Source organism: Thunnus albacares, chromosome 2 (genome assembly GCF_914725855.1).
Source record: "Thunnus albacares chromosome 2, fThuAlb1.1, whole genome shotgun sequence".
Classification (NCBI taxonomy): domain Eukaryota; kingdom Metazoa; phylum Chordata; class Actinopteri; order Scombriformes; family Scombridae; genus Thunnus; species Thunnus albacares.
In genome coordinates, this window is record NC_058107.1 from 32,274,004 (window position 1) to 32,284,728 (window position 10,725).

Here is a 10,725-nt window from a genome sequence, read left to right on the forward strand (position 1 = left end):
CTCTTCATTCATTACACATTTGTTGTTTAGATATCGGTGGGAAACAAAAGAATATGCTCACACTTGATATTTTAATCTATTCCATTAGTTTCTTTACTACTAAAAAAAGCAAACATTTTACACTTGCAGCTCATAAAATATCACAAACATGAAAGAAGTTGTTTCTTTGTCCTCCAGTGAGCAGTTCACATTTCAACAAGCTGACTGACACTTATGATTTTTTTTTCAGCAACTGTATTATGACAGTATGACTTTGTTTATCTCGTCCCCCTGGATTAAATACAGGTGTAGGTACAGGCTCAGAGTCTTATACTTTTCCTTGAATTTACTGCTGGTTTTCTTAATTCACTCATTGATTGTTTTTCTTTCATTTCCCATTCGGGGTCAATAAGGACTTGAATCAGGCATTAGTCTGAAAGATCATCATAAGGTTAACAACTGCAAAACAACTCACAATTCACAACTCAAGCTTTTTATTTGAAAACAACACATAAATGATCTGTCAATGTCAACGTTCAAACATATTTTGAATGTATAAGTAACATAACATGAGGTTTCTCAGTAAAAATCTGGCAGATATTCCACCCAGAGTCCAGACTGGTATTAAAATAAAACAAGAAGAAAAATGTAGTTCAGGCCAGCAGCGAAACTTTTTTATAATTATTTTTGTAAACTTTCTGATCACACAGTACAGGATTATATCTATAATAGAAAAAAAGCTGCTCAGACTGTTAATCTGCTGTACAACACCTTTCCACTGTAAGTAAAACATGAATTATTGTCATTGAATCAAGACGTTGTCACTCAGGTTGCATCCCATATTCACAACAAGGTGCAAACTGAGCTGAAGAGTTGTGAGAAACGTGTGCATGTAAGAGTGGATTCATTTCATATCAGAGTACCAGGGGTGGACAGTAACGAATTACATTTACTTAATTACATTTTTTGAGTATCTGTACTTATACTTGAGTATACTTTCTTTTTTGGAAACTTACGACTTTTGACTCCACTACATTTCTATGAAGGTTCCCGTTACTTGTCACTGTTTTAGCTTCATCAGGGTGGTATGAGGTTGTTTCAGGTTTCTTTATATACAATCAGTTAATTTGTCAGGTGACTTTATAAAAGGAAATATTAACTAAATAAGTTCAGACTGTCCATAAATGTTGAAGAGGCGACACAAAGATTATGAGACTGTGTTCTGAAAACACACAAAGTTGAAACAGTTTCAGTGAGAAATTTGTTGTTTTGAAAAGAAGAAATTGAGATTTAAACCATTAATAAAATAAAAATATTGTATTTTGCAAAAACTGGTTGTATAATTGTTTTGTAAGATTTTACCTTTTGTAAAGTCACATGACTATTTGATAGATGTTTGTAAAGAAAATGAAACAACTTGTATCTCCTTTTCTGACTGACATACATTTAGAATAAAAACTGCTGATGATTTAATTACACATCATGACAAGCAGCATCCATCAGATGTACATTTTATAAAATAACGGAACAACGGTTTCTGTTTTCATGTTTTTGCATGAAAACAAGAAAAAACAATATCTGTGACCCTCAACAACAAATCAGTTCTGTTGAAGAACAAAAGAACAAATAATAATCAATAAGAGCCAGAATGATTTTTGATACACTGAACCACTGAGACTCTGAGTTTAAAGTGTAAAAAATGAAATTAAAACATGATCAAATCTGAAATAACTCATCAGAAGATCCAGAAATCTTACAAACTAAAATTGATGGTAGGTGACGATTAAAAATAGAATCACATGATTTGAACAAAAACTGCTCAACAACTTCTAACCAGACTAATGAGATCTAACAAACAGCCTTAATTATTTGCATAAATGTTTATCTCTTGATGTAAAATGTGATGATGTGTACACCTTACACACACACACACACACACCTTCCTGAACATCACAGAGAAATCACAGTTTGACAGATTTTGATATCAGTGGTTTTAGCATCACCAGCCTCTCCAACGCTGATATAAGGGAAGAGTTTCTCAGTGAAAGTGTCTCTGTGAGTGTAGATGTGAGTCTTGTCTTCAGGGTCGTAGAAGGACACCTCCCCCCTGTCATAGTCCAGCTGGACTCTGATCCTCTGGAGACTCTTCTTTACTTTGACAGTTCTACCAAGATCATCAGTGTAGTTTCCTCTACGATACACTAAACACCAGATTCCATTTTCTGGTGAGGCAGGACACTCTCCCTTCTTGTCAGCTGACTCTTTAGCCAAACCCACATACCATCCAGGATGGTCTCCCACCTCCACCTCCCAGCTGTGTTTCCCTGAGCTGAAGCCCTCAGAGCCCAGAACAGTGGCATAATTAGTGTTTCTCTCTGGATTATCAGGGAGCTGCTGCTTTTTGTCTTTACGTCTCACACTGGTCAGATCATCAGACAGATAGAGATGGGGGTTTGCAGTGTTTGGGTCCAGAATGACAGGACTGAAGTGGACCTTCTCCTTCATCTTCTCACAGACTCTGAAGGACAGGTTGCCCAGGTGTTTGGCCACATCTATCAGCGCTCCTGAGACCAGCTGTGGATCTGACAGTGAGCACTGGTCTCTGGCTCTGGTCTGAGTGGGTTTATAACTGCTGAGGAATGACACGTTGTATTTCTGCAGGTCTTCTTCAACAGCAGAGATACTGTCTGACAGAGAGGAGATCTGCTCCTGAATCCTCGTCATCTCTGTGCTGATAGTCTTCCCCTTCTGCTCCTCTTCCTCCCTCAGAGCTGCCAGTCTGGACTCCTCTTCCTCTTTCAGGAACTGGTGGAGCTTGTTGAACTCTGCTCTGATCTGCTTCTCTGTGGACAACAGCTGCTTCTTGGAGTGTTCAACCATTTCATTGTATGTTTTCTCCACTTGTTTGAATTTGTTCCTCTTGTCTTGTAGAGACTCTAAGTCAAATTTCAGCTGGTCCTTCAGGTCACTGACTGCTTGTTCTACAGGAACCACCTTGTGACCGTGGTGGAGAGAAAACTCACAGACAGGACACACAGCTCTCTGTTCATCCTCACAGAACAATTCAGGCTCTTCTTGATGTTTGCTACACACCACCTTCTTTTCTCCTTTTTCTGTCTCAGATGATCCAGCTTTCTGTCTGCCTGCAAACAAGTCAGCCAGTTCTTTCAATGGAAAGTTCACTCCTGGATGATTGTTTGAAGATTTTCTTTTACAAATGGGACAGTTTTTGTTTTTAGCTTGTTCCCAGAATTTTTGCAGACAGCTTGAACAGAAGCTGTGGTGGCAGCTCAGAGACACAGGATCTCTGAAAGTCTCTGAACATAGATGGCAACTCAGGTAACTTTTGAAAAGAGCATCTTTCTCAGCCATTTTCTCTTTTCCAAATTGGTTTCAAAGAAAGACTCACCAATTTTTAATTTCCAGTTTGCTTCTTACAGTCCTCCAAGTGAGCGTTGTTCGGTTAGTGATTCCAACCCTGTAATGGCGTCGTGGCTCTGTTCAAAGCGTCAGGATCTGCCTTCAGCTTCATCCACCTCTTTCATGGGTTAATCATTAATGGTAATAAAAGCTGCTTTCTCCTTTTATTACTAAGAAATAGGATAAGCTATGACTTAAAACCTGTGCAACTTGTCCTCCAGGCTTAAAAGTTTATTCTGGACCCCGGACAGTGAGAGAAATCTAAACACAGACATGAAGGTTAAGAAGTTAAATACACTTCAGGTCACAGTGAAGACAGAGAAACTGTTGCAAAAACAGTTGATGAAAAAATCACTGATAATAGACTCTAAAGATGACATTTATTTACTATATGATGTGAGGAAACATTAATGAGGTGTGTTTGTAAGTGTCTCTATCTGTATTTGTGTTTGATTATAATTTTCTCATTGACATTTTTTCATATTCAAACAGATTTAATTTCATCTCAAAAAACATTTGTGCATGTCATGCATGCATTGCTGGTTACACTTACTTACTTATCTTTGGACTCTGTCTGACATGCTTTAGTAGCTTGATCCTGCCCTTTTGAGGACACAATGGTGCATTGTTATAAGCAAGGTATAATGTACGTCCTTATGGTTTGTGCTTTTTTATCTTTTAACCCTTGTGCATTGCTTTAAAATACTATCAATCCACCATATTAGGGACCTGAAAGGTCCCCATAAAAAACTGACATAAAAATATGATATATTAATATAATTTTCCACTTTCACTGAATTAATTTTTTTAAACTAAGATCAGTCCTGATCATAACTACCAAATATTCATTCATTTTCAGAATTTTAACCCTTTAAATGCCCGTTTTTGTGATGATACAACTAATGTTTATAATATCACTTATCATATGTGTGTGTGTGTGTGTGTGTGTGTGTGTGTGTGTGTGTCACAGGTAAGAAATGCATAGCCCTGGAGCTGGCTGTATTTATAAGTTTAGCTATGACCACAGCTACATAAACAAACTGGTGGTTTAGGGTGCCTTGTTTGGTTTTTGCCCCGCTGCGTCTACAGACAAAACTACAGAAGGGGATTAGGGCCACATGTGAAAGATGTATTTGAGTTCTGAGTTTAATCTCAGAATTCCAACTTTAAACTCAGAACTCAAATACATTTTTCACATGCAGCCCTAATCCTCTTCCATAAGAAACAATGAGACAATACGTGTAAAATAAATTGACTGAAAGGTGCAAAGGGAAACTGTGCTGACATATAAAAAAGTAAGTGAATGTGTCCAAATGTAAGTATATTATATATAAATATAAAATGTAGGTAAGACAAAATGCAGTTTTGCAGATCATTACTCCGCTGATAAGTATACTCATGAGAACAGTCATTATTAATCAAATGAATGTTTGTCCTGACAGGGTTTGATGGTAACATAATACAAATTGAATAACATTTTCAAACACACAAACATCCCACTAAATGCACTCAACATAATCTGCTCACTTTTTCATTTACACTCAAATGTATTATTGAGTTAGCCGAACTCACTGTTTCCTAAACTTGTGACTTTAAGTCCAAAACAAGACTGAATGTAATCTTTTTGTTCACAGTTCACAAGTTCCATGCAAGTTTAAACAAAGTAGATTCAGATTTTTCTAAATTTCCTTCCTGGACTTTCAAAAAATCAGCTGTATTGGTTTAAAGACAAACAGAGATTTTTCTCCAAAAATGTCAAAAAATTAGATTTTTGTATAGTGTCACAGAAATATATTTTGTATTCGTCCTGAAGATAAACAACAGAATAAATTTAAAGTGTATAATTCATTCTCATTAATGTTTTCTTTTTTATGTGTGTGTGACCCTCTGACCTGTATGGGTATAGGTTTGAGTTTTAAGTTAAAAAAGAAGTTTCCTTGCAGCAAAGAACATCAAGAAGTTGCTGATTCACTGATAAATGTTGAACTGTATTGCTAAAATATTTTCCAGATTGTTCTCAGGAACTTTCACCATCTTTGCAATATTATACAGCATGTCATTACTTGAAATGCTTTTTACTAAATCAATCAAATGACTACTTTGTACATACACTCTGAATATCCAGTGGTGGAAAATAACTAAGTACATTTACTCAAGTACTGTAGTACAATTTTTAGTTACTTGTACTTCACTTAAGTATTCCCATTTTATGCTATTTTATACTTCCACTCCACTACATTTTACATTTTAACAGTGAAATGTTTGTGGTGTAAAGTGGGAGGAAATAACATGAACTGATATAGATATTTATGTTGCTCTGTGTGTACTTCTGTTATAAAGCAGAAGAAAAAGAAAGAAGCACAAAAGGAAGATGAGGTAAGAATATTAAAGATATTGTTTAAATTAATTCCAGTCTGTATTTTGGAAAACTAAGTTTTGATGATGATGGTACAGCAGCACAAAATAAACATGAACCTCTGAAAAGCAGAAAAAATGTTTGTCAGAAAAAAATCCAACCTGAATATTTGTTTTTGAGTATATTTTGACTAAATTGGTGTTTGAAGAAGAGCTCCATCTAATATCTTGTACATACAGTACAATGTTACAAGCAGAGTGTCAGTTTCTTTGAATGAAAGATAACAGTGAAATTAATATTCAGAAAGTAAGTAAAAATGACCAAACTAAACAGAATTTAACAATATATACGTGTAGAAACTTTCAGAAAATGGAAATCAAATGAGGATTTTTCAAAATACTAACAGGCTGTAACCAAAATGTGTACTTTGTCTCCACCATGTGGAAGAAGAAAAATATGTCCATTCATCATCATCATTGACTGTATTAAAACTGTATGTGAGAATTATCTTTGAAAATTGTACTAAATTGGGGTATATAGAGGAATTTTGAAAAAATAATGTCTTTTTGGTTGTTTTTTAAATGAAACTCTATAATTGTGACTCATTTTTAAAGATTCACATCTCCAGTAGGAACCAATGTGTTTGGGACTGAGTGTCAGACAGGCTGGGGACAGGAAGTGTTGAAGGACAGACATTTGATCTGTTCATGAAATTTGATGACAGTAAGAAAAATAGAAGATCTCCAGCCTCATCCTTTAATTTAAAGTGAATATTGTTCAACAGAACATCAAGTGATGAGGAACCAGCAGGATTATAAAGTGTTTTACCTTTGACATCATGTCACAGAACAAAGTCTTCTCATCATGAGTGAACTGCTGCTACTTACTGCTGAACCAGACTGAATGAAAAAATACACAACTTCAAGTTTTTCAGTTAAATCTTTCAAGTTAAAATGATGAACAGCAACATACAAATAACCTTTACACAACACTTAAATCACAATCCTTATCAACACCTTAAATGAAGAAATACAAAGTCTCAAACTGAAAATAGATATATTTCTGGAGGAAACTGTTGTAAATGATTTCTTTGAAATTGAACAGCCTCTTTTAGAGTTTATGTTCATGTCTTGAAGTAGTGGAGGGTAAACACACATACATTCAGTTTTACCATCTGAGGATTTGTTTAATAAAGTTTTCCCTCCTTTTCTGACTATTTCAATATTTGACACACACAGTGAGGTGCAGACCAGTGTGAGAATTAACACGACTCCATTAAAATAAACATGTTGCACAACTATTCTCTAATATGTCATGCTTTATTACTCACATGTTTAGTCTATTTAGCATCATCAGGGTGGTATGAGGTTGTTTCAGGTTTCTTTATATACAATCAGTTAATTTGTCATGTGACTTTACAAAAGGAAATATTAACTAAATAAGTTCAGACTGTCCATAAATGTTGAAGAGGCGACACAAAGATTATGAGACTGTGTTCTGAAAACTGAAGTTGAAACAGTTTTAGTAAGAAATTGTTGTTTTGAAAAGAAGAAATTGAGATTTAAACCATGAATAAAATAAAAATATTGTATTTTGCAAAAACTGGTTGTATAATTGTTTTGTAAGATTTTACCTTTTGTAAAGTCACATGACTATTTGATAGATGTTTGTAAAGAAAGTGAAACAACCTGTATCTCCTTTTCTGACTGACACACATTTAGAATAAAAACTGCTGGTGATTTAATTACACATCATGACAAGCAGCATCCATCAGATGTACATTTTATAAAATATAGTTGATTCAGAAAAAAAACTCATTAAACTAAATTGTTTTGGTTGGTTTTGTTTATTTTATGTTGATCATCATCTCAACATTGCAGTTTATCAATCCATGTATACACCACCAAAATGACACACACAGTATGCAGAAGCACTGTCAGAATTAAACACTGAATTAAAATAAAACTATATTAAAACACTTGTTTCCAAAGAATAAAACAACAGATTCACAACTGAAATAACTCATCAAAAGACCAAAAAATATAAAAATCTAAATCTGATGACTGAAACTGTCACCAAACTGAATCAATCAAAGCATTCAGTACAGTGGATATATACTACTATACAATGTTGTTTGACTAAAAACAAGATGCTGATAACCAGGATAATTAACAGCTTTGATTTGTAAAGTTTGTCTCTTGATGATGTGAAACAGTTTCAACATTTTGTATCCATATTTTCTTGTGAATTCATCTTTATTTTAAGAGGCGACAAAACTAACTTACACACTAAATCTATTTTTGAAAGACAAGAAAGCAGAATCAGAGTATTTAACAACATTAGTAAATATTCTGTTCAATTCCATTAAACAGTAAACATAACGGAGTTACCATCTTTAATTAATTTATTCTAAATATAAAACAACTAAATCCTGAACGGCTCGACGTCTTTCAAAAATTCAGATGAGAACAACTGTTTAGGTTTTCATGTTTTTGCATGAAAACAAGAAAAAACAATATCTGTGACCCTCAACAACAAATCAGTTCTGTTGAAGAACAAAAGAACGAAAAATAATCAATCAGAGCCAGAATGATTTTTGATACACTGAACAACTGAGACTCTGAGTTTAAAGTGTAAAAAATGAAATTAAAACATGATCAAATCTGAAATAAATCATCAAAAGATCCAGAAATCTTATAAACTAAAATTGATGATGATTAAAATATGGAATCACATGACCTGAAGAAAAACTGCTCAACATCTTCTAACCAGACTAATGAGATCTAACAAACAGCCTTAATTATCTGTATAAATGTTCATCACTTGGTGTAAAATGTGATGATGTGTACACCTTACACACACACACACACACAAACCTTCCTGAACATCACAGAGAAATCTCAGTTTGACAGATTTTGATATCAGTGGTTTTAGCATCACCAGCCTCTCCAACGCTGATGTAAGGGAAGAGTTTCTCAGTGAAAGTGTCTCTGTGAGTGTAGATGTGAGTCTTGTCTTCAGGGTCGTAGAAGGACACTTCCCCCCTGTCATAGTCCAGCTCGACTCTGATCCTCTGGAGACTCTTCTTCACTTTGACAATTCTACCAAGATCATCAGTGTAGTTTCCTCTACGATACACTAAACACCAGATTCCATTTTCTGGTGAGGCAGGACATCTTCCCTTCCTGTCAGCTGACTCTTTAGCCAAACCCACATACCATCCAGGATGGTCTCCCACTTCCACCTCCCAGCTGTGTTTCCCTGAGCTGAAGCCCTCAGAGCCCAGAACAGTGGAATAATTAGTGTGTCTCTCTGGATTATCAGGGAGCTGCTGCTTTATGTCTCCACGTCTCACACTGATCAGATCATCAGACAGATAGAGACAGGGGTTTGCAGTGTTTGGGTCCAGAATGACAGGACTGAAGTGGACCTTCTCCTTCATCTTCTCACAGACTCTGAAGGACAGGTTGCCCAGGTGTTTGGCCACATCTATCAGTGCTCCTGAGACCAGCTGTGGATCTGACAGTGAGCACTGGTCTCTGGCTCTGGTCTGAGTGGGTTTATAACTGCTGAGGAATGACACCTTGTGTTTCTGCAGGTCTTCTTCAACAGCAGAGATACTGTCTGACAGAGAGGAGATCTGCTCCTGAATCCTCTTCATCTTTCTGCTGATAGTCTTCCTATTCTGCTTCTCTTCCTCCCTCAGAGCTGCCAGTCTGGACTCCTCTTCCTCTTTCAGGAACTGGTGGAGCTTGTTGAACTCTGTTCTGATCTGCTCCTCTGTGGACAACAGCTGCTTCTTGGAGTGTTGAATCACTTCATTGTATGTTTTCTCCACTTGTTTGTATTTGTCCCTCTTGTCCTGCAGAGACTTTAAGTCAGATTTCAGCTGGTCCTTCAGGTCACTGACTGCTTGTTCTACAGGAACCACCTTGTGACCTTTTTGGTGAGGAAAATCACAGACAGGACACACAGCTCTCTGTTCATCCTCACAGAATAATTCAGGCTCTTCTAGATGTTTGCTACACACCACCTTCTTTTCTCCTTTTTCTGTCTCAGGTGATCCAGCTTTCTGTCTGCCTGCAAAGGAGTCGGCCAGTTCCTTCAATGGAAAGTTCACTCCTGGATGATTGTTTGAAGATTTTCTTTTACAAATGGGACAGTTTTTGTTTTTAGCTTGTTCCCAGAATTTTTGCAGACAGCTTGAACAGAAGCTGTGGTGGCAGCTCAGAGACACAGGATCTCTGAAAGTCTCTGAACACACATGGCAACTCAGGTAACTTTTGAAAAGAGCATCTTTCTCAGCCATTTTCTCTTTTCCAAATTGGTTTCAAAGAAAAACTCACCAATTTTTAATTTCCAGTTTGCTTCTTACAGTCCTCCAAGTGAGCGTTGTTCGGTTAGAGATTCCAACCCTGTAATGGTGTCGTGGCTCTGTTCAAAGTGTCAGGATCTGCCTTCAGCTTCACCCTCCTCTTTCATTGGTTAATCATTAATGGTAATAAAAGCTGCTTTCTGCTTTTATTACCAACAGATTGAACAAGATGTGACCTAAAACCTGTGTAACTTGTCCTTCAGGCTTAAATGTTTATTCTGGACCCCGGACAGTGAGAGAAATCTAAATACAGACACGAAGGTTAAGAAATTAAATACACTTCAGGTCACAGTGAAGACAGAGAAACTGTTGCAAAAACAGTTGACGAAAAAACACTGATAATAGACTCTAAAGATGACGTTTATTTACTATATGATGTGAGGAAACAATAATGAGGTGTGTTTGTAAGTGTCTCTATCTGTATTTGTGTTTGATTATAATTTTCTCCGTTGGCATTTTATTTTTCCATATTCAAACAGAATTCATTTCATTTTAAAAAACATTTGTGTACAAATGTGCCGTGTTCATTTTTCAAGATGGACTCAGTTTTATCACCATTTTAGCTGATGAGACTCATTCACTCATCTTTGGACTC

General features: G+C 36.1%; 2 protein-coding genes across 2 annotated transcripts; both read right to left on the reverse strand.

The window, feature by feature from the left end:
* Window positions 1-1,911: 1,911 nt before the first annotated feature.
* LOC122966722 (nuclear factor 7, brain-like) lies at window positions 1,912-3,447 on the reverse strand. Its single transcript, XM_044331031.1, has one exon. It carries the CDS (start codon window positions 3,349-3,351, stop codon window positions 1,930-1,932), a length of 1,422 nt encoding a protein of 473 aa, XP_044186966.1. The 5' UTR covers window positions 3,352-3,447; the 3' UTR covers window positions 1,912-1,929.
* A 5,054-nt stretch (window positions 3,448-8,501) lies between these two features.
* Window positions 8,502-10,272, reverse strand: LOC122966715 (nuclear factor 7, ovary-like). The gene has a single exon (XM_044331017.1). The coding sequence runs from the start codon at window positions 10,062-10,064 to the stop codon at window positions 8,643-8,645; it is 1,422 nt and encodes a 473-aa protein (XP_044186952.1). The 5' UTR covers window positions 10,065-10,272; the 3' UTR covers window positions 8,502-8,642.
* Window positions 10,273-10,725: the final 453 nt, after the last annotated feature.